Raw genomic sequence first — 24,241 nt, forward strand, 5'->3', positions numbered from 1 at the left:
AAAATAACAATCTATAACCCATCAGTGACACTGTAAACTTTTTGGATCTGCTGAAATGCATTTGGCAACTTCTTGAGTCAATCTGTATTCTTGCCTAATGGAACAGATTTAGCCAATCAGTGCTCCTTCCCGTCCGTCTGCCAAACCTCTCTCAGGTTTCAAACCGGACACACACACACATACAAAGTGTCTCTGGGCACTCATTTCAGCTCTCTAAGAATAGTCTCCAGTGTTTATTTAAGACGTGAACACACTCATAGCAACTTTGCTTTATATCATTCATGTGTACATGACAATGTGTGGACGGTACATTCATACAGTGCTGGTTTTCAGGATAAAAAGATTTAAACATGCCATAGACACATTGAAGACACTAAACACCTGGTAAAAACAGTCAGTCAAGTCTGGATGATGTAACTGTTGTAAGTTGTTTACTTGTAAAATGTGATTAGTGTTGCCACTGAATAAAATATAAATAAATTAGTTTCCTCCAAAAAAAAAAAAAAAAAAAAAAAAAGCACAAAATTCAAACGTTCACATTTTACCCGTAAGTCTCCTAAGTATTTTATTGTTGGTAATTGAAAAGCATTTTTAAGTCATTTTAAATGATCATCCCTATTAGAGCCCTTTTCCACCACGTAAGAAAAAAATGTTTTGGTAATTCATAATTATGACACAAAATGTTGAAACTATGAGATATTAAGTCTGAAACAAAAAGTCAAAAATATTAGATCAATTCATAATTATGACATGTAAGTCAAAATGGTGACAAAACGTCGAAAATGTATAATTACGACAAAATTGTCATGACGCATAATTTCAACTTTTTTTAAATTATGACTTTTATGTCACAATTTCGACTTTTTTTAGAATACCCTTTATGCTGTAATTTTGACTTTTTGTCTTAATGTCATAATTTCTACTTTTTGTCTCTTTGATTATGATTTATCAAAGCAAAGCTTCCATATGATTTAGTCTATGATCTAGTCATCATCTTTTCAGTTAATGATCAAGTTATTGCAATGTTCCCACAAAATGAATTCAAGTAAAGCATCACACCAATTTTCACTCAGGCTCCCTGATTCTGATGTCTTAATGACATTTTTGTAAATTATTCTCATCATACGCTCAATGCCTGTGAGCAGAAGAGGAAATCTGTGCAGAATCAGTGATGGAGTCTCGTTTTCTTCTGGTCAGATTTTGAGGTCATCCATCCTGGTCTTGTTGTTGCTGTAGCGACTTGAATGGCTGGGCCTGCGCTGCTGGCTTGGTGATCCGGGTACAGAATTCGCTGTTTTGTTCATCTTGACATCTGCTGCGTCCGGTTTCCCACTGCGCTCTACAGCCATGTTTTCACGGTTCTGCTTATAAACAGAGCGGCTGCCGTGCGGCGGGAAGGTTCCATCGGGTTCTGAGAGGTTGAAGTGTGGCTCGGTGGGAAAAGGAGCCGGAGGTGGTGCATGAGCAGGAAAATACGGGTAGCTTGGCACAAACGGAACCACCGCGTCCTCACTGGGTGCTTTAGATTCAGTGTCGCAGACAGAATGAGAGCGCCTGTATCGGAGACCCTGACGGCATTTGGTAAAACCCAGGTGATACATCTCTATCAGGTTGAGCAGCAGAGAAACACAGGCCACGACCAGCATGAAAATGATGAAGATGGTTTTTTCTGTAGGCCGTGAGATGTAGCAGTTGACGGTGTTGGGACAGGGCCATCTGTTGCAGGTGTACAGTGGCTTGAGCTCAAAACCATACAGGAAGTACTGTGCCACAATGAAGCCCACCTCAAACAGCGTTTTGAAGATGATGTTGAAGACATATGTGCGTAGCAAGACTCCCTGCAGACGGATCTTACCCTGTTCGTCACGTATGGGACCTTTTCCAGATTTGGTGCTCAAAAGTGCCTGTTTGTCTGCCCCGTTCGCCTCATTGCGTTTATGTTTCTGCTCCATGCGCACCAGGTGCAGGATGTGGCCCAGGTAGATCAGTGTCGGAGTGGAGATGAAGATGATCTGAAGCACCCAGAATCGGATGTGAGAGATCGGGAAGGTTATATCATAACATACATTCTGACAACCAGGTTGTTTGGTGTCGCAGGTGAAGCCGGACTGCTCATCGCCCCAAACCTTCTCTGCGGCAGCACCAAGCACCAAGATGCGGAAGATGAAGAGTACGGTTAGCCAGACTTTGCCCACCACCGTTGAGTGCTCCTGGGCACTTTCCAAAAGCTTCCCAAGAGAGCTCCAGTCTCCCATTTCTGTTGCGTGCTCACCTGGAAATACACGCAAAAACATAGGGATACAACAATTTTAATTAAGATAATAATCAGTTATGGCCAGTTTTCAGTGAATGGCAGATCTGAAAATTCTAAATTATTTAGTTTGAATAATAATTGGCAAAAGTAAACTACATGAAAAAATAAGGGAAATGAGTAAGTACAATCCATTTAGCTTTTACATGGTACAGTATACATCCCTACAAAAATGTATACTCTTACTTACGTATTAATATTTAGTTCTTTGAATTTCGGTCCTAGAATAAAAGAGAAGAAAAAAGGCATGTTAGTCTTCTAAATGTGGACTTTCAGTAGACTTCATTTGAATATACATAGTATACCTACAGTTAAAGTCAAAAGTTTACATACACAACTGAGGGACTTATATGCAACTATTACAGAAGGTTCAAATGCTCACTGATGCTTCATAAGGAAAACAATGCATTAAGACCTGGGTGGGGTTTAAAAATGTTGTAGATTTAAGTAGCAAATGAGAATCGCTAAAATTATTAAATATATCTTGAGACAAATGTCAATAACAAAAATAAATGTTGGGGCTAAAAGGCACAGTATTAACATGATAATTAATAGAAGGCTGACTTTTTCATTTGTTGACATGACATTGTTAGATTCAGATGGTAAATATCATATATTATGTTGGGTGTCCATCTTAGAAATAATCACCATGTTTACAATGAAACCATCATATTTAAAAACATGCTATTAATCATCGTATAATAAAATATCATTTGTTGTTACTACTGTAAATCTATATTAAATTATTATGGGATCTCCTTCGATGCTTTCAGAATCTTTACATTTTAAAATGATTTTGTTTCTGTATTTTAAAATATATGTTTTATATAAACATATTTTAATGACAGTATATTTATTGAACAAAAATAATTATTTTTTTTATCAAAATAAGCAGAGAATAGTACAGACTTGGCTGAAGTGATTGTTTTGAACAAGTATTAACTTAAACATTATTTAAAAACAAACAAACAAAAAAAAAACATTATTTTAGTTAAAGTATTTGTATCAGTACTGTGTGCCTTTTACCCCATGCTGGTGGGCCTTTTACCCCATGTGTACCCCTTGCCACCTCATACATTTGTGAGATTTTTTTAACAAAATAAAATATGTTGCTTCATAAATATTCAATACAAATACAATACAAACGTATGTATTTTTCTGCCATCATATTCTTTGGGCACAGTGAAAAGCACATTTTTTTTTCTTAGGGGGTGCCTTTTGCCCCGTTGTACCCTACATATCATCTTTCTGTTCAAAAGTTTACACCCCTGGCTCTTAATTCATCGTTTTTTCTTCTGGAGCATCAGTGAGCATTTCAACCTTCTGTAATAGTTGCATATGAGTCCCTCAGTTGTCCTTAGTGTGAAAAGAATGCTAAAAAACCAAAGAATTTGTGAAGATTTTTCTGAAGAACAGCAAGCAGTTTAACTGTTCAGGACAAACAAGGGACTCATGAACAGCTATAACTAAAAAAAAAAAAAAAAAAAGCTGTGGATAATTCAGGTGTATGTAAACTTTTGAACAGGGTCATTTTTATAAATTCAAATATTATTTCATCTTGTGGACTATATGAAAATGTCTTCTATGTGAAATATCTTATTTAGGTCAGTACTAAATAAAAAATAACATGCATTTTGAATGATCCCTTTTATTTTGGTAAAATAATTAACATTTCAGAGATTCTGCAAGGCATATGTGAACTTTAGAATTCAACTGTACAGTTAAAAATACTGTAACCTAACCCTAACAGAAAACATATTCATTTTTTATAGTAATACAATAAAAACTTCATTTACTTTATTTTTATGCCATTTTTGCAAATGAGGACATCACAAATGGAGGTTTTTGACAGATTTTGTTGACTCCTGGGTACAAATTTGTCCTTAAAATATGGTTAAGTATATACATACACACACAGACAGACTAACACACACACATATACTTTTAGAGGGGTGGGTTGAAGGTTCTTTGTCATGTTTGAGGGATGTGTTGTTATATTTGGTCACGTGGCCCTGAGGTTTGACTGACATGTCTTCATGCCTGAGCATGACCTGAAACAGGTGGACATACTCGAACCCTACACACACACACACACACACACACACAAGGATCTTCTAACTCACCTCATACTTTCTGCATTGTATACTGTCTGCTAACATTCTTTTAAACTAACAAATAAAGTCTTTTAAAACTTTTTCATGCTACGGACCTCAAAATATGATGCTGTCATTGCAAAGGTGCATTTATATATTTCATGTATACTTTGAAAAATAAAGATATTATAAATATGTCTCAGATATTATCTGAAAATATCTACTTTCGAGATAATATCTAATACTCAACACCTACTTTGTATTAAGTTGACACTGATATATTTATTACTGATATAATTATCTCATTTGTATATATTAAATGTAAAAAAATAATTAATAGATGAAATGATTTTCGACTGATTTTTGAATGAAATTAAAATCAGCCATTTATTATAAGTATTAATTTATTTTAAATTTAATTTATTTTTTACTCCATCTTTCTTTGAACTTTTCTGGAACTTGTTTCTGGACCTTAGTTTGAAAACCTTGGCTTTTATGTGCATAAATTCCAAAAATAAAATTCTCATTTTTTCCTTTTATATTGATCTAAGAGCCTCTCAGCTGAGTTACAGTGTTTGCCGTTTCACACTGAAAAACACAAATTAGCATGTGGTGAAGAGCATCAGCTTTTCAAACACACACTAAACACAAAGTATTTCTAAACCAAAATACACAACCTTTCTCAGATACTCACCCAGACATTCTGTGATTAGTCATTCACAAATAAATACACACACAGCCACATATGAATTAATCACATTAGTCATAATACTAAATATAGACTCCCTTCTTCTTCCTAAAATCTGATGGATCTGACAATCATATCTACATTACTACGCTTTTATCTTTACATGTAGATCCATAGTTTGATTCATGCTGGGAAATAGGGAATCAAAAACTGTTAGAAGTAAATACAAGACAAGGTGAGTCTGAAAGGACATTAAATTGATCTTTCATTCTGACAGATGCTATTCCTGTGCTGTCTTCACTCAGTGTGTGTATATGAGTCAGTTAATTCTATAGCTTGAAACTCACCTCTCTTAAACGTCCAGAGTTAGAACGATCCCCTCATGCATAAATAGTAATAAGTCTACAAGTCTAAACGCAGTGCTGCACTTCTTCTGTCACACATCCAATTTCTTCTGTACTCCAACACTGACTCAAACAGAAAGAGAGAACTGACCCATACAAATACACTGTATATATGTGTGTGCATGTATGTGTGTGTGTGCGTTAGGGTTAATTTTGGCAGGGAACACAATCCCTAGGGAGAATTTTGAAGAGTGTACCACCTGCCTTGTTTCTCAGAGCCTCTCGGATGAGTGACAGCTGTCAGGACCAATAGCAGAGCTCACAGGACACAGTTAGGCAGATACATTCCTCCCTTTGAAGGAAAGCATCTGAAACACAGTCTCTTTTTGTCTTTCTATTTTTGTTTTTTCCTTTTTAAAAGTGTGCTTAACTGCAAACAAATATAAGTTAGAGAGCAAGAGGTAGACTAAGGACAAGACTGTGTCCCTCTGCTTGTATTTGGTATGTGGACTATGTAATGGTCTGAGAGAGGACAAGGAATATTTTACATTCTCGAAGCCCAGGTAAACAGGACTGGCTGTTGAAAGAAGACCCATGACTCAAAAAAGGTTCATAAAATATTTAATTTGTTTTTCTGATTGGCTGATAAGTGAGTTTGTTTGTATTTAGGCCTGTTATATTGTTATATATTATTGAAATTATGGGAAAAAAAACTGAAATGCTTATTTCACTGCAGACACATGAGATCTATCTAAAAGAACTGTTGGTTACTTATTTATTTGTTTATTTAATTATGTTTAACAGTATAATAAATATTCAATAATTATGCCACTGAACCTGTTGACCTCTGCGGCTGATGTAGGTCAGTCCAAATTCTACTAATACGTACCATAAGCAATTTTAACAACAGATTATTAAAACAGATGTCCTGTTGTTATAAAAAGCACTTCATCAAAAAGGTATCATCATTATGTCCATTAACAGAACATTACAAATGCTGGTCCAGAGAGACTGACCTTGCAATTTTGGATGTAACTTCACAGTCACTGTAGTTTCTATGAAGAGCTAGTCTTTTGGAGCTGTAGCGCCCCCTAGAGGTAATGCCCTGTGCAGACCTACAAGTAAAACAAATAAATTTCGAACTTTTAAAGACCATCGGCTACTTGTGCAATTAAGAGACATGGAATAATTACTTTAAATCTTTGTTTGACACACAAAAGTGTTTAAATAATAAAAAAAGCAATGCCTGAATTCATATTGAATCTGAATTTTTATGTACTTGAGGAGATACAACTATGATGGCAGTTATAAACCTGTTAGTGCTGGATGCTCTTATGTAAGTGGAACTTGAATTGCAGTTGTAGCATACATTTTTATCTATGTTTATCATGCAGTTTTATGTTTTATTATAAATCAGCTATTTACTGCAGTGGTTCTCAACAGTTTTGACTCCAAGGGCACTTTTGTCTGAGACAATATTCGATGGCCTTCTTGTGTAAGCTGATATGAACATCTGGTCCGTAGGGGAGAATGGGGTAAGATGAGCCATTTTTTACTTATGTGGTCCTCAAGATAAGGGAAAATGGGGCAGAGGTACAATGAACGTATCTAAAGTAAATTCAGGATGTTTCCTGTCATTTAAAATTATCTGAATATATCTATGACAAAGGGTTCTAAAAATACGGATTCTTATAAAAAAAGTGTTCCTGTGGCTCAATTTGCCCCAGGTTAGGGGTAAGGGTTTAAACTATTATGTAACTGAATCTGATTCAAACCCATGTGAAATTTTAAAGATGATTTACTGCTTTTAAAAACAGCAAATTTAATTTTACAAACAGTCTTTTTCTTAAATCTAAATTAATCAAAATAAAACCAATCAAATGAAATTTCATTTTCATTTTCATTTTATTTTAGCATTTTTGAAACAATATTGAAAACCACAGTTTTAAGCTTCCCAAAAACAGACTAAACAGAGAGTTTGTTGAGTAAAATTAAATAAAAAACTGAACTAGAATGAAGGAATAAATGTCACTGAAACTAATAAACATTTCAGTCAAAGATTCTTGGCATGGTAGCTTTTCTGCAATGTTGAACAGGCCATTAGAGATTATAGGAAATATATATGTGATTATGATGTGGTGAAAAACTTCTGGTTCTCAGAGAAAGATTTGGTGCATTTGTACACTGTCCCTATCAAATTAACTACAAATAATATGTAGTCTATTAATGATAAACTAAACCAGTTGCGTAATATCACTTTAAAATACCATTTCATACTTCAGAGATTTAACTTGTTGGATCAACTTACACACAGCATTTGAATCACTTTGCCCCATAACTGGCATTTTGGGAAAAAAACTAGCTAGCTCACCAATTTAGGCTAATATTTAGCTTTTATATTTTGCTAAATCACCTTTATGCATTGTAAATATTTTTAGACCTTGATGAATTTTCTTTGATGTAACAGCCATTACATCTCTTATGCTAAAATTTTACTTTTACAAGCCAAAAACAGTTTTTAAAGTAAATGGGTGCCTTCCACTACTCCCATGTGTCTCTCCTTTTCATAGCCTGGCAGAAATTATGTGTAATTCCAAAATACATTATCATATGACATTAAAGTATACTTAACTTATACTTGTGCTCTGAGAATCCATATTTTCTGTACAGAATTTCCAAAACACAAGTAAAACAACAGATGAAGAGTTCAGATGCAAAACCAGCTAAAAGCCATCTCGGTCAAAAATGAGATAATGATACTGAGTGAATGCTCTTGACACATATTATACGTAAATCAAATACTTTTTCTTCAAACTCATACCTACATAGAAACCTATACATCTGAGCCTGATAAAAATGCATTTTTTAAAGAAAGACGTCAGATGGATTTAGCTGGTTTTGCATCTGAACTCTTCAGATGCTTCCACATGTAATCTAACACAATCGTCAAACATAAAACAGCATCAAAACCATAGATATGTAAAATTGTGTAACGTTATGAAATAAAATGTCGACCCATGAAGAGGTAATAATGACTGTCAAGCTTTGGGGTGTTGATCAACTCTACATTCATAAATAGTTTTTTTAAAATATGATTTTTTTTTTTTTAATGAAACTTACCCCCATTCATTTCTAAAAAAAAAAAAAAAAAAAAGAATGTATGAAGCTAGAATAAAATGTTTTTGTTTACAAACAGATACCCTATTCTTTTTTTTTTTTTTTTTTGATGTTTTGTATGTTCAAATATTCATATATACAAATTAATACCTAAATAGGGACATTGTAGTGTACATAAAGTATGATGTAAAATTCACTTAAAGAAACCTTGTGAGTATACTTGCAGTATAAAACTACTAAACTAATATTTTACTAAGACTATACTTCAAAGTGTACTAAAAATACATTAAAAAGTATTTAATTAAAATATACTTGAACTTTATTTAAGTATACTTAATAAAATAAACTTGAAGAATACTTCTTTTGGTAAGGGATGTTATGTTGTAATAAAAAGAAAAAATGAGGTCAGTTTGATGTTGTACATCTTTATTTTTTAGTGTTTTAGAATTTCAGTGAAGATTATGTTAATGTAACTAAATTTAAATCATTTTAAGACTTTCGGACCCCCATAGAAATTTCTGGTTGAAAACCACTGATCGGCAGGATAATGAAGTATAGCTGATGAATAAATAGGAACATTTGGAGTGTCTTTCTTATCTACTTTTTTTCCCATAAGAGTGAGCCATTTGTAAATTTTATGGGTCTGGCTTCCGGTCTCTATTTATATCCAACTATTTTTAGCTATACAAAATAGCTGGTTTTGCTGTCAGTTAGTGTGTCCTACCATAATATTTTACTGTATTATCCTAATTATGAGCACACTGGTTTGTAGTGTAAACAGTTTTACTGTTTATTGCACATTGTCCTTATTTCCCTTATAGCGGCTAACCGGAATTCCATGTTGAAGAATAAGGTGGATAAACTTGTTTTGTTTTGTTTTTTGTGGATAATTGCAAACCTCAATGTGGTAAATCTAATCTTTGTCATCAGACAGAGATTCTACACAAATAAAGATTAAGATTTTATTTCACTGTAGTATTTTTAGGTACAGTATGAGTATAACATTTCATACAGCAGTGTGAATTTATTTCAATATTGTTCTAAAATTGTGTGGAGTAATATTATGTACATATTTTAAAAAGTTATAAAATTTAAAAACATATCATCAATGACATTAGCCCTCATTAACATTAAGTGGTTGAGCGAAATATTTAGGTTTCAGAGAGTGACAGGACGAACACTTCTAAAAGGAGCACAGTTTCTGAGAGATCCAGGCTCCCACTGGGGAATCCTTGGAGTTATTGAGATGGCGACTTGTTGCTCTAGCAACAAGAAAGACGATTTCTGCGATGTTGAGCAGGATGCAGACGCCGGACACCGCAAGCATGAATATAGTGAACACTGTTTTCTCTGTTGGTCGGGACACAAAGCAGTCGACTATGTTTGGGCACGGGTACGAGTCACACTTTACCAGTCGGAACATCTTGTATCCCGGGTAAATCATGTAGAACAGATACATAAAGGCGGATTCGAATAACACACGGAACAGAAGGCTGATCATGTATGTCCACCAAAGGGCGCCGGTTATTTTCATCTTTTGGTTTTTGATCTGCTCTAAGTCCTTTGGACTGGTGCGGCCAGCTTGGCGATACAACTTTTTGTCGATATGCCGACGATGTGCAATGTGCATGGCAACCAGCAGGGCGGGGGTAGAGACCATGATGAGCTGCAGCGCCCACAGGCGGATATGAGAGATGGGAAAGAAGTGGTCGTAGCACACGCTGTTGCAGCCGGGCTGCTGGGTGTTGCAGGTGAAATGCGCTTTCTCATCGCCCCACACGCTCTCTGCCGCCACCACCAGAACCAGGATCCGGAAAATGAAGAGGACAGACAGCCAAATCCGCCCAATGCCGGTGGAATGTCGGTTCACGCCGCTGATCACGGCATAAAAAGACGCCCAGTTCATTTTTGGTTCCAGTTCTGAAAGACAGAGAAAAACTCCACTGTTATTAGGAAACACACACACACACGGTTAGAACAGAAGCAAATCTCAGTCTAACGGAGGCATCATACAACCATCAGCTTCTTAGCCTCTCTGGATTATTTAGATTTTATTCTATACATAAATTTGGATCATGAAAAAAAAACATTTTAATTTAGAGTTCATGTGCAAAAACAGATAACTCTGTTTTTATTGATTTTCAAAAATTATTAGTAGTTTTATTATTTAATTAAAATAACCCAGATGCAGTTTGATTTATATCTACTTGGAATCCAGAATAAAAAACATTATTTTTGGAACTTTTTAAAAACTTTCTGCAAATGAACTCTTCATACATAGAACGATTTCTAAAGGATCAACATTTAAGGCTGCAATAATAGCTGTTGTAAATGTAACATCACATTAATACATTCAAAATTGAAATATATTACAATAGAGACAGTTATTTTAAATTGTAATAATCTTTCACAATATCACGGCTTTTACTGTATTTATGATCAAACAATTGCAATTTTGGTAAATATAGGAGATCTTTAAAAACAGTACACAGCATGTAAAATTCGCACCAGCATTGAGACATGCATACTATTAAATACTTGAATATTTAATATTATTCTATACATACACACTACACACTCTCATACAAAAATTGGGTTCAGAAAAATAAAAATATAAATTCAACAAGGACACATTAAATTGATCAGAAGTGACAGTGGAGACATAACGTTACTGAAGTTTTTTTTTGTTTGTTTGTTTGTTTGTTTTTTTGTTTTTCAAATATATGCTGTTCTTTTAAACTTTATATTAATCAAAAATCATAAAAAATGTATTTTGTTTTTAACATTATAATGATATTATTATAATAAAATATTATAATAATTATAATAATAATTGAGCTCTAAATCAGCATATTAGAATGATTTCTAAAGGATCAACACTAAAGGCTGCAATAATAGCTGTTGTAAATTCACCATCACATAAAAAGAAATTGAAATATATTAAAATAGAGATGAATGTTTTAAATTACAATAATGTTTCACAATTGCCTTTTGCTGTATTTATAATCAAACAAAAGCATTTCTGGTTAACATAAGAGATGTCTTTAAAAACAGTACACACACAGCACGCAAAATGTGCACCAGTGAGACATGTATAAACTCATATATCGCATCAAAGTCTTGATTTAATCCCTCTCATTACTGCTTAATAACCGTGAAATGTCATAACAAACAAGATAATGACTGCATCTGATGCAACATGCAAATATAGGTTTTTAAAACAATTCACGACACAAGAACATGAACTTAGAATATGCCTCGACAAATGTCCTGTACAGACTGGTACTTGCAAAAAGTGATTTCATGACTCTGTATACCTGAAAGTATCTCACTGGCTGAAAACCATTTACATTTCACAAGAAAAGCAAGTGCAAGGATAAAGTACAACCACATCTACAGTAGAAATCAGCAGCAGAATATCCATGTTCTGACAGAATAAGAAAGTAAATGAGAGAAATAGATTTATGCAGCATTCAGCATTACCAGGCTCCGCAGGTGGTGTTAGTGGCATGGGCAGAGCCCGTGTAGAGGGGTTCTGAGACCCGCCGTGTCTCCGGTGTGTGTGTGTGTATGTGTATGTGTGTGTGTGTGTCTGTATGTGTGTACTTGTGTCAGATGGAGTGTCTCCAGCTTGCAGCAGCCATTTATGAAGGCACGGCCACCCATGTGACCGGCAAACTCACAGCCAATGTCATTCTCCAATCGCACAATGAAAGCGTAGGTTCAGTCACAGAACAAGAGTGTGCACTTGGATGTGTGTGTTTGTGTGATATGGGTCATTGAGTATCTTCCCTCTTTTACTTTTGCCTTTTTGCCTCATAGATTTGTGTAATATTAGATGCTCTGACCTCACCTCCTTTTTTTCATACAAGCACACTCATTATGAAATCAGGTATAGATTTATAGGTTTATAATTCAATGTTTAGACGTTTAGAATTGGTCTTAAGTGGATTTGGTAGTTAGAAATATGTCAACAGTTTGGTTGGCAAATAACAAACTCCATATAAATACCATATGAAAATTCATTAAAATGGTGATACATTCATATAATGTCACTTTATGTTTTTCTTTATGCCTTTACTAATAACTATTACTATTACTACTAGTAGTAGTAAAGTGTTGATTGTGTTTATTATTGTTTTAGTGAAATACAGTGATGGATGTCATCATACACTCTTAAAAAAATATAGGTTCCAAAAAAAGTTTGTCTCCACAGTGATGCCATAGAAACTTTCAGAGAAAGAAACATTTTTTCTTAGTTTGAAGAATATTTAAAACATCTAAAGAGCCTTTCTGTACTTTAAAGATCCTTTTGTGCAATGGAGTTTCCATAGATGTTATAAGTTCTTGATGGAACCATCAATGCCAATAAGGCACTCTTATTTTTAAGAGTGTAGAGATAAACAAAGTCCTAAACATACAAGTACATCAGAAATCCACTAAAGAGCCTCAAGTTCTGAGATACTGAAGAACATCTTCACTTCAAAGACAGATTTTTAGTTTCTCAGAGTGGTGTTATAAAGTATTTTCTGATTTATTACTGTGTGTAGTATTCCATGAACAATAAGTGGTTGTAAACTTTCTAAATTAGACCATATAAATAGGTGTTTTACTATTGACTTGACTGGTTTGCTAGTTGGTTGATTATTGAGTTGCTGGATTGAACATGGTTGGTAGTTGATTATGACAGGGTTTAATTGGTAGGTTTAGTACTGTGTTTGGTAGGTATTTGGCTGATGTTTACCTGCGGTTGGTGAGGTCCCTGGGCAGTAGAAGAGGTTGAAGTCGCACAGGAAAGGGTTGATGTTTCCCTAGTGCAGATTATGGCGCAGTACCGGAGCTTTGCATTGCTAATCACTCGTGTCACGCTGTTACTCACCCCACTACAAACATCTCCACACAAAAGATGCTTGTGCTGCCCGTCCTTAACCATTCAGATCAGATCCAAGGCACACACCCACCAGCAGACACTGTGACGCAAATTATGTACAAGCGCATTTACACATGAACATACACCAACTCACATACACAAGCTTGTACATATTGCTTTCATGCACTTTCATAGGCATGTACAAACATGAAAGCTTAAAAACACACACACTGTACATTGATACAGTCTCTGGATGCACAAAATTGTATACAACTTTTTAGAAATAAATGGACTGCATTGAAATCACATCCATAAGAGCAGCTTCAAAAGAAAAGATCATATTCATCCAAATAGTTCTGTATTATCCACAAAAAAACATAGCATTTATTAATTGCTAACCTATTTCCTTTTGAGGCGGTAAATAAACAAGAATGTAGATTGCTTTGATTTCTATTAATCCAAGGTTTCATAACAAACTTCAGCTGAATAGGAACGTATTACTGGAAATGAGGAAACAATAACCAGACTTTAAGACTTTGCTATCAAAAAATACAATAGAGGGTTTGCTCTTACATCACGATTTGGTCAGTAAACCGAATGCGCGGCCATATTGGTGATACTCGGATGTAACCAACAGCATGGATTGCATGGTTAATGTTCTACTGAATACATCTATTTATGCTGTCTAAACCATGGGAAAAAATGCGTGGAAGCTGCTAAATCATATAGAGAAGGACTTAGCAAGCAGGAAAGAACAAACACAAATGTTGTCAAGATTCTTGCCCTGGAAATCCTGGTTCAGCTTGGCCAACCCCAAACACTTTTTGCTCCTCAGACAGTTTTTTTTTTTGCACTCTTCTCCTTAATTTGTTATAAGATTTGGCTGTCTGTAGTACTCCAAATGTTTTTTTTTTCTGGTCTGGCCTATTAGTACAGCCTAAAACATGACAATACTTTACCATTTTCAGCAGCAATAATCACCAAAATATGTCAGTTGAGTGATATTGTTTGCGTTCAGTGCCACCAATACAGCTGACTAAAAACACTATAACTGCTTGTCTATCTTTACTCCCTTTTGTCCTTAATTTGCTGATGTCTTGTCCTTAATGTTAGATTGTACAGTCACTGAGCTTGCCCTTCTTTATTTTTCAATAACCAGTAGTTAGCCTACAATTAAATTTGTTAAAAGTAAATTTTGTCAATGTTATAATGGTGACACTTGACGACCAGTTCATTATCCACTATGGAAATAACGAGAAGAATAACAATGTGTAGTAAACGGTAAATCTTTTTGCACTACATACCAGTGTGCTCATAATTAAGATAATACATTAAAATAATATGGTAAGACCCACCAATTAGCAATAGCAAGCAGCAAAACGAGTTGAAAAATAGCTGGACAAGGATGAGAGCGGAAGCCACACCCATAAAACCTACAAATGGCCCCGCCCACTCTCACGAGAAGAAGAAAGCCTATTAGCTAACACACATACGTTTTTAAAAGAATTTAAAGCCTATTTTGTATTAATATCAAGCTTTTAAAAAATCATATTTAGTCAATTAAAGACATGTAATTCATACATTGTATTATTCCTAATCCCCAAAAAAATTTTTTGCTAATAATTAATTTTTTATTTTTTTTTTTAATAAAGGGGATATTCTTGTCATAAGACACCTTCTTCGTTGTTGTTGTTGTTGTTTATAATATACATAGATTTACTTTGTGCTCATTCTGGTGTTTGTATATCACATAATCTGGAATCTTGAGGGGGGGAAAAGCCCCTACAAGGTGACTAACAAACACACACACAAACTCATAGCCACAGACGCCGAAGGCGTGAGCGCGCATGACCAGCCCCACCTAGAGGAATTCTGGGTAGACATGGCAGCTTCCGCTGTTTGTGTTCACTGAGTTTCCGCACAGAGCAGTCACTAAATTAACAAAGTTACGTTAACTTGACAACTTTATCAGTGCCGCGGTTCGGTCCGGTTCGGGATGGAGGAGAGCGGCAGTGTGGACAGTGTGGAGTCGCTGTGCAGGTACCAAAACACTAACACACTCTCTCACACATAGGCTTTACTGAATGAATATTTACAATACGTAATATCACAAACGACGTTCCTGGGTGTTTATATAATATTTTTGAAGCTGTCTGTGAGGAGCGCAGCAGCAGTATGATTATTTCTCTGTAAGACGGGATAGTTCACCCAGAAATTAAAATTATGTCATTAACAACTCAACATTATTTTGTTCCAAACCTGTATGACTGACTTTCTTTCATTATTATGTAGTAGTACATTAAAGTAAATGTTAGGCAGAATGACACCACTCATTTTTACTGTATAGAAAAGCAAATATGATAGTGAATGGTGGCCAAGGCCGTCAGTCTTTAACATACTACACTGTATGGACGAAATAAAGACATACAGGTTTGGAGCAACATGAGGATCAGTAACGGATAACAGAATGTTCATTTCTGAGAAAACTGTTAAGCTCATCAGTGTGCTTTAATCTGTCTGTATCCTCTAATGTCTTTTCAGCTCCAGCACGACGCGCTCAGACCGCTCAAGTGGCACCAAAGTTTCAGACACAGAGCTGCGGGTCAGTCAGGACCAAAGTCCAATGCAACAGTAAACTGTTATGTGTTCTGATCTGTTACTGTATCTAAATCTGTTTTTTCCCCCCTTACAGAGTAAAGGAAGAGCAATCGAAAAGGTATGAAAGTTTAGAGCGTAAAATTAACATCAAGTTTCAGTTCCTGTGCACTGATGTCATGTTCTTTTGTGTGCAGGTCTACAAAGACCCCAGTAAAGGTGAACTTCCTCTTCTGCCAGAGGAACTGGTTCAGGATTCCGGTAAATGTGGTTCATTATACTGACTTCTGCACATCATCTGCTTTGAAGGTTTTAATGTATGTGTTTGTGTGTTTACAGCTAAAGATGTGACTTACATTTGTCCATTCATTGGGCCTGTTAGAGGATCTCTGACCGTCACTAACTACAGACTTTTCTTCAGGTGCACTGACAGGGTAAGAGCCATGCTCCCATCCTGTTTCTATATGATTGCTGGAGAGTTTTTTTTAAACTAAAGACTTCATTCACCTTATTTGTTGTCTAGGAGCCGGTGTTTGGGCTAGATCTACCACTGGGAGTTTTGAGCAGAGTAGAGAAGATCGGAACAGCAACTAGCAGAGGAGACATCTCATACGGCCTTGTCTGCAAGGTTTGAAGTGTTTTTTTGTTTTCTGAAAAAACATAAAAATAATTTTGTTTCTTTTTGTGTAGAAAAACTTTGTTTATTTGATCAAAAATACAAAAAAGTAGTACTGTGAAATATTATTGAAATGTAAAATATCAGTTTTCTATTTTAATATACTTTAAAATATAATTTATTTCTGTGATGCAAAGCAAAATTTTAATCAGCCACTACTACATTCTTCAGTGTCACATGATCCTTCAGAAATCATTCTATTATGCTTATTTATTGTCAGTGTTTGAAACAGTTTAATATTTTTAACCTGTGATCCTTTTTTTCAGGATTCTTTGATGAATAAAACGTTAAAAAGAACAGCATTTATTCACAACATTAATCTTTTCTAACAGTATAAGTCTTTACTATCACTTTTGATCAATTTAACACATCCTCACTGAATTAAAGTATGAAAGAAAGAAAAACTGACTGACCCCAAACTTTGAAAGGTTGTGAATATAAGATTTCTATTTTAAATAAATGCTGTTCTTTTTAACGTTTTATTCATCAAAGAATCCTGAAAAAGGATCACAGGTTCCAAAAACAATATTAAGCAGCACAACTGTTTCCAAAATTGATAATAAATCAGCATATTAGATTGATTTCTAGAGTAATGATGCTGAAAATTCAGTTTTGCATCGCAGGAATACATTTTATTTTAAAGTATATTAAAATAGAAAACCACCATTTTAAATTGAAATAACATTTCACAATATTACTGTTTTTCTAATTACTGTTTTTGATTCTTAATCAAATTGATGAGCAGAAAAGCAAATTTGTTATAATTAATTGAAATAAAGCTGAAATATAATTATTAGATGAAAAATGTAAACTTACAGATGTTAAGTACTAAAAATGAAAAAATAAAAAATAAAATTTGAAAAACTAATAAGAATGACAAAAAGCACAAAACTTAAACTATTTTATATATAGATAGATAATACACAGTATATTTATATATAATGTAAGCATTATTATTCTAATACTTTTGCTTTCATTTTTATACTTTCACTTTAATACATTATTATAGTTGTACTTACGTTTTTATACTTTCACTTTTTATGTTTATTATAGTTTAAGATTTAGTCATTTTGTTATGTGCTTGTCATTTTATGTATGTGTATGTGAACATCTGGCACATATGAACATATATATTTTAAAAATAAAATATAAAATATTGGCAGGTCAGGAAACTGGGCTGCAGGGTAAACCCTTACTGTTGAATTTGTATTTATTTATTTATTTATTTATTTATTTTTTGCATATTCGACTAATGTATATATGTCTTGTAGGATATGAGGAATCTGCGTTTTGTGCACAAGGAGCCTGAGGACTCACTAAAGAAATCAGTGTTCGAGGTTCTGATGAAGTTTGCTTTTTCGTTGTCAAACAACATGGTGAGAAACATAAATGCACAACGAATGTATATTAATACAGCATATATTATAAATGATATACCTAATTTAACTGATTCAGCACCAGACTAAAACGAATTAGTATCTCTGTCTCCTTCCTTTCCTCTTTGTCTAGTCCCTCTTTGCATTTGAGTATAAGCAGGTGTTTCCTGAGAATGGATGGAGGGTGTATGATCCACTGACTGAATACAAGAGACAGGTACAGTGTGTGTTTATTGAAGGTGGTAATATACAGTCATCCAATTTTTATTACAAAACAAACCCCCGTCCTGAGTGATCAGCCTGGGACAACAATCATTTATACAGTATAATACTGTAATTAACCAATTGGAATCGAGTATTTGTGAGTTGTGTTTTAAATACAAGTGTTTGTGTGTGTAGGGTCTTCCAAACGAGAGCTGGAGAATCTCCAAAGTAAATGATCACTACGAGCTGTGTGATTCATACCCAGCAGCGCTAGTTGTGCCAGTAACCATTACTGATGAGGAAGTGCGACGCGTCTCCAGCTTTAGGGCTAAAGGACGTGTTCCGGTCAGTGTCATGAGATGTTTCTGAATCATCACACAATAATTCATCCTCGGGGCCTCACCACTGAAGCTGTTGGCTTGCCCTGGTTTAGGTGCTGTCATGGATCCACCCAGAGAGTCAAGCCGCAGTGGTTCGTGCCAGTCAACCGATGGTGGGCCAGAACGGTCGCCGCTGCAAAGAAGACGAGAAGCTCCTTCAGGCCATTATGGATGCAAACGCACAATCGCACAAACTGTTCATATTCGATGCTAGACCAAGTGTGAATGCAGCAGCTAACAAGGTAAACAGTCACTTTCTTTTCAAGTGTGTGCTTTAAATGTAAGGGAATCTTTGTAAGCCTGTGTCCATGGTGTGTATTTTAGATGAAAGGAGGTGGGTATGAGAGTGAAGATGCGTATCAGAATGCCGAATTGGTGTTTTTGGATATTCACAACATTCATGTAATGCGTGAGTCACTACGGAAGCTGAAGGAAGTTGTCTATCCCAACATTGAGGAGTCTCATTGGCTTTCCAATCTTGAGTCCACCCACTGGCTGGAGCATATTAAGGTGAGATGAGAGTGATCACATGTTAATCATGTTACTCAAACATGAACAGGATGATGAATGTGGCACTGACTGTATGGTGTGTGTATGTGTGATAGTTGATTCTGGCAGGAGCTTTAAGGATAGCCGATAAGGTAGAGTCTGGGAAAACCTCAGTGGTGGTTCACTGCAGTGACGGCTGGGACAGAACTCCTCAGCTGACCTCACTGGCCCTGATAATGCTGGACTCTCACTACAGAACCATACGAGGCTTTCAGATACTGCTGGAGAAAGAGTGGCTCAGCTTCGGTCACCGCTTCCAACAGGTCAGTCATCCAGTTGTAGTCTGTAAGGGGATAAAAGGTTTGCTGTATCCCGAATTGCTCACTTGTTACCTCTTTCACTATTCCCTATATAATGACTGCTCCATAGTGCCCTATATAAGGGCACACCAGTTTCCTTGTTTTTTGTCTTGCACAGCTACTCCAGAAACTTAATTTAGCCTTTACAATGGAAATTAAATTTTCATCCAAATATCATGTGTGAATTATTTGCTATTTTTTTAGTCCTATAGAATATGTAATATGTAGTTATATACTTAAAAGGGAAAGTTCACCCAAAAATGAAAATTCTGGCATTACTCACCCTCACGTTGCTCCAAACTCGTAAGTTCATCTTTGGAACACAAATTAAGATATTTTTGATGAAATCCAAAAGCTTTTTGCATAGACAAAAATGCAGTTACCACGTTCAAGGGCTGGAAAGGTAGTAAGGACACAAAAAATAGTAGAGATATAGTAAATATAGTAGACATGAAAGAGAAAAAAATGTTGAATAAAGTTGTTGTTTCTGTTTTCTTTGCACATAAAAAGTTTTCTCGTAGCTTCATAAAATTACGGTTAAACCACTGATGTTACATAGACTATTTTAACAATGTCATTACTACCTTTCCGGGCTTTGAACGTAATAGTTGTGTTGCTGTGTATGTAGGGTCAGAAAGCTCTCAGATTTCATCAAAAATATCTTTTTTGTGTTCTGACGATGAATATGAGGTCTTTCAGGTTTGAAAAAACATGAGGGTGAGTAATTAATGACAGAATTTTCATTTTTGGGTGAACTATCCCTTTAAATAACTTTTGACTGTTTTTAAAAATTATTAAAACATAATATGTACACTAAAAATTTAGGGTCAGATAGATTTTTTTTTTTTTTTTGTAATTGGTCATAAGTGAAGGTATGTGTACAGTTGCTAAAGACTTTTGTTTAAGAAAAATGTTGTTCTTTTTTTCAACTTCATATTCTTCAAAGAATCTTTAAAAAAGGCATCACATATTCTCAAAAATATTAAGTATCACATTTGTTTTCACCACTGATAATAATTTAAAAAAATGTTACCCGGCCGCCAGATCAGCATATTAGAATGATTTCTGAAGGATCATGTGACACTGAGGACTGAAGTAATGGCTGCTAAAATTTCAGTTTTGCATTATAGGAATAAATTATATTTTAACATGTATTAACATACAAAACAGTTATTATAAATTGTAATATTTCACAGTATTACTTTTTTTTTTTTCTTTTTTTTTAACTGCAATTTCGTTCATCATGAATACATGGTTATTTTTGTATATATAGAGATTGGGTCATGGTGATAAGAATCACACAGATGCAGATCGCTCGCCGATCTTCCTGCAGTTCATTGACTGTGTTTGGCAGATGACAAGACAGGTGAGTCCAAAACACCCTATAGTTTCCAGAACAACATCTGCCTATGTCTTCAGTCTATTTTTTTTTGTGGTCTGTCTCTGTATAAATAATAAGTATTTGTGTGTTTATAGTTTCCTGCAGCTTTCGAGTTCAATGAGTATTTCCTCATAACAATCCTGGATCACCTCTACAGCTGCCTTTTTGGTACCTTTCTGTGTAACAGTGAGCAACAAAGACTCAAAGAAGTAAGAGCGAGGATCCCCTAGAACATTTACACAATAAGAGTATAAAAATTAGCCTCGTTAAAGGATTAGTTCACTCCAGAGTTAAAATTTCCTGATAATTTACTATCCCCCACGTCATCCAAGATGTTCATGTCTTCAGTCGAAAAGAAATTAAGGTTTTTCATGAAAACCATCCAGGATTTTTCTCTATATTGTGGACTTCCGTGGGGATCAGTGAGTTGAAGGTCCAAATTGTAGTTTTAATGCAGCCTCAAAGGTCTCTACATGAACCCAGCCAAGGTAAAAGGTTCTTATGTAGCAAAACGATCTGTCATTTTCTAATAAAAAATGCAAATTTTCATACTTTTTAACCACAAATGCTCATCTTGCACTAGCTCTGTGTCCACGACTTTGCAAATTATGTACACTGCCATCCAAAAGTTTGGAAACACCCCTGGCAAAGTGTGGTTTTGGACAATGTCAGCATAAATCCGTATAATTTTTTGGTGCAAATACATTAAAGTAACTCGACATTATCATTGAAGACCAGCAATAATAATTTTCATTTTGATTACATAATAATGGCAATATATACATGTCAAAGTCAGACATGCCCCTTTGCCAGCTGTGATGCCTGGTTACTGGTTTAAACTTGCCCCAGGTTTTTAAAAGATTTTTGGGTTAGCACACCTTAATAGCTTCAACAATTGATTGCCAGTTAAGTTTACAATACAATGAATTTAGGCCCAGATTATGCAGAGCTGTAATAGCTGCTAATGTTGGATTTTTTGATGAATCGAAAATGTAAGTTTTTTTCTATGTATAAACTGCTTATGTAATAAAATATGTTTTCGTAGTTTGTGTTGTCCCTTATCAGTGCAAAATTATCACAAATTAAAAAGGATTCATGCCAGTATTGTCCAAAACCCCACTTTTTTAGGACATTTCTAAACTTTTGGAGGGCAGTGTAATCACGATGGAAAGGTCACGCTTGACATAGGCGAAAGTACCTACCCAGCATTTACAAAGCCAACGTGCAAAGAAAGTTAAACGACCTTTACAAAAAAAGGTAAAACAAAATTATTGGAAAATTTTGAAGTTGAGTTTTTTCGCCCTACCCTACCTTTTTGAACTGAAGTACACAGACAAATAACTAACCACATGTAACCTTTCCAACGTGATTACATAATGCGTGAAGTCGCGGACGCGCATCGCAGAGCTATTGCAAGATGAGCATACTCGACCCTTGTTTCTCAGCTGGGATTGTGTAGAGCCCTTTGAAGCTGCCTTTAAACTTCAATTTGGACCTTCAAACCGTTGATCCCCATTGAAGTCCACTACATGGAGAAAAAAAATTCTGGAATGTTTTCATCAAAAACCTTAATTTATTTTTGACTGAGGAAAGAAAGACATGAATATCTTGGATGACATGTGGGTGAGCAAATTAATAAGAAATCTTAATTCAGGATGAAATTTGACAGATGCTTTTATCCAAAGCAGTCAGTTTTCCTTTCCAAGTGTGGGTGTGAGACTTGTGTCTATTTATAAGTGGCAAATATGACTGTGTGGGTCTAAGGGACAGTCTGTTTTTGTGTTTAGGAAGTCCCAAAGCGTACTGTCTCTCTATGGTCATTTGTGAACAGTCAGCTAGAGGAGTTTGTCAATCCACTGTACGTACATTATCCCTCCCATGTGCTCTTCCCCACCGTTGGTATACGACACCTCCAGCTCTGGGTCACCTACTACATACGTTGGAATCCTCGCATGCGACCACAGGTACGTTCCAGGTTTTAAATGATGTGTAGGTGTGGAAATTAGTAGGTTTACTTAAACTCTGCTAGCTAAAGTTTGCTCACATCCATCTGATATTTAATAGACAATTCATTCAGGTTTTTCACACTGCACTTAAACCCTAGCTTTATATTTTATTGTATGAAACCTACTACAGAAACTCAGAGTATCTGCTGGTTTAACTAACAGGACTATATCCTCTTTAAACCACACTTTTTTGTCAATAAATATTCCCCAAGCAACATTGTGATGTACTTAGTTTATCCATCAACTAAACATCTGACATTTTAGCTATTTTAAGGACTTTTTTTAAAGTGGTTTGTTCTGCCTGTGTTTGGTTTTAAAGTCTCAGTTTGATGAAAAATGTATTTTAGGAGCCTGTCCACCAGCGCTACAAAGAGCTGCTAGCTAAACGGGCAGAGCTTCAGAAGAGGGTGGAAGAGCTGCAACGCGAGGCGGCCAATCGTACGGCCTCGTCATCCTCCGAGAGGGCAGGGTCTCCGACACGCTCCATCACACCTGTGCAAACCTTCGTATAAGAGCTTGACAATTTTAAGGAATGTAGATGCCCACACACCGTGTGAGCGTGTCACACGGTTCTCATGTTACTTGCAGTGATGCACAACTGATGTAAATTCACACACTAATATTCACCTCGCTGCTATCAGCTGGCTGGATGGATAGAAGAAGCTTTTAATCACTAAAACTCTTTGATACTAGTATTATATTAATACATCTATTAAGACTATTAAAGCATTAATACATATTAGAAACACTTTAGGGCTTGTACTGTATGAGCTGTATGTAGTAGAACTCTGCGACTGAGCATCACATGACCAAAGTATTGTGATGTCACTGGGATTCTGCCTGCATCATCTTGATGCGGAGGGAGGTTGAGGCCAGTTTTTCCAGCCTCAGGGTTTTGCGTACAGACTTCTGTCTTTACTTGAAATTCTGAACTTTCTTGGGCTTGTTTGAAAGGACACTATGTAATCATGTTATAGAATGTGCTCTATAATCTTAACTTTTGCTTATACATTAACATTATTGACAAATAAAATATGTTGACACTAATTCAACTGGGAGTCGTCCACAACAATAAAACATATGCAGTCTCTGGATCTAGACAATAGATAGTGTTTTGTTCATGTGGCGATGTTTACTTTTAGTATGTGCAGTTGTACAGTCCAAGTATACATGACAGAACATCTAATTGAATATTTGAAAGATTAAAGGGATAGTTCACCCAAAAATAAACTCTCAAGCCATCCTAGGTATATATATATATATATGAGACTTTCATTATTCAGATGAATACAGTCAGAGTTATATTAAAAATGTCCTGGCTCTTCTAAGCTTTAATTTAATTGCAGTGAATT

At 35.3% G+C, this 24,241-nt stretch overlaps 3 protein-coding genes across 4 annotated transcripts; 1 reads left to right on the top strand and 2 right to left on the bottom strand.

The window, feature by feature from the left end:
• Positions 1-876: 876 nt before the first annotated feature.
• gja2 (gap junction protein, alpha 2) lies at positions 877-5,570 on the bottom strand. The gene is made up of 3 exons (XM_051111163.1): positions 5,440-5,570; positions 2,502-2,532; positions 877-2,272 (listed from the first exon to the last, which is right to left on the bottom strand). The coding sequence occupies exon 3, from the start codon at positions 2,253-2,255 to the stop codon at positions 1,194-1,196; it is 1,062 nt and encodes a 353-aa protein (XP_050967120.1). The 5' UTR covers positions 2,256-2,272; positions 2,502-2,532; positions 5,440-5,570; the 3' UTR covers positions 877-1,193.
• A 3,157-nt stretch (positions 5,571-8,727) lies between these two features.
• Positions 8,728-13,443, bottom strand: gjb1a (gap junction protein beta 1a). 2 transcript variants are annotated; one of them, XM_051111168.1, is made up of 2 exons: positions 12,037-12,181; positions 8,728-10,473 (listed from the first exon to the last, which is right to left on the bottom strand). In XM_051111168.1, exons 1-2 carry the CDS (start codon positions 12,062-12,064, stop codon positions 9,737-9,739), a joined length of 765 nt encoding a protein of 254 aa, XP_050967125.1. In that variant the 5' UTR covers positions 12,065-12,181; the 3' UTR covers positions 8,728-9,736. The 2 variants fall into 2 exon arrangements, with proteins under 2 accessions (XP_050967125.1, XP_050967126.1); XM_051111169.1 differs by lacking the exon at positions 12,037-12,181 and adding an exon at positions 13,298-13,443 and having other exon boundaries at positions 8,730-10,473.
• A 1,830-nt stretch (positions 13,444-15,273) lies between these two features.
• Positions 15,274-23,983, top strand: mtmr2 (myotubularin related protein 2). Its single transcript, XM_051111135.1, has 16 exons — positions 15,274-15,463; positions 15,965-16,025; positions 16,116-16,139; positions 16,216-16,279; positions 16,358-16,452; positions 16,542-16,646; positions 17,966-18,070; positions 18,204-18,287; positions 18,470-18,619; positions 18,708-18,896; positions 18,979-19,164; positions 19,260-19,466; positions 20,776-20,868; positions 20,979-21,092; positions 22,671-22,847; positions 23,237-23,983. The coding sequence occupies exons 1-16, from the start codon at positions 15,420-15,422 to the stop codon at positions 23,399-23,401; spliced, it is 1,863 nt and encodes a 620-aa protein (XP_050967092.1). The 5' UTR covers positions 15,274-15,419; the 3' UTR covers positions 23,402-23,983.
• The last annotated feature ends 258 nt before the right edge of the window (positions 23,984-24,241 follow it).

This window comes from Labeo rohita, chromosome 5 (genome assembly GCF_022985175.1).
Source record: "Labeo rohita strain BAU-BD-2019 chromosome 5, IGBB_LRoh.1.0, whole genome shotgun sequence".
NCBI lineage: Eukaryota > Metazoa > Chordata > Actinopteri > Cypriniformes > Cyprinidae > Labeo > Labeo rohita.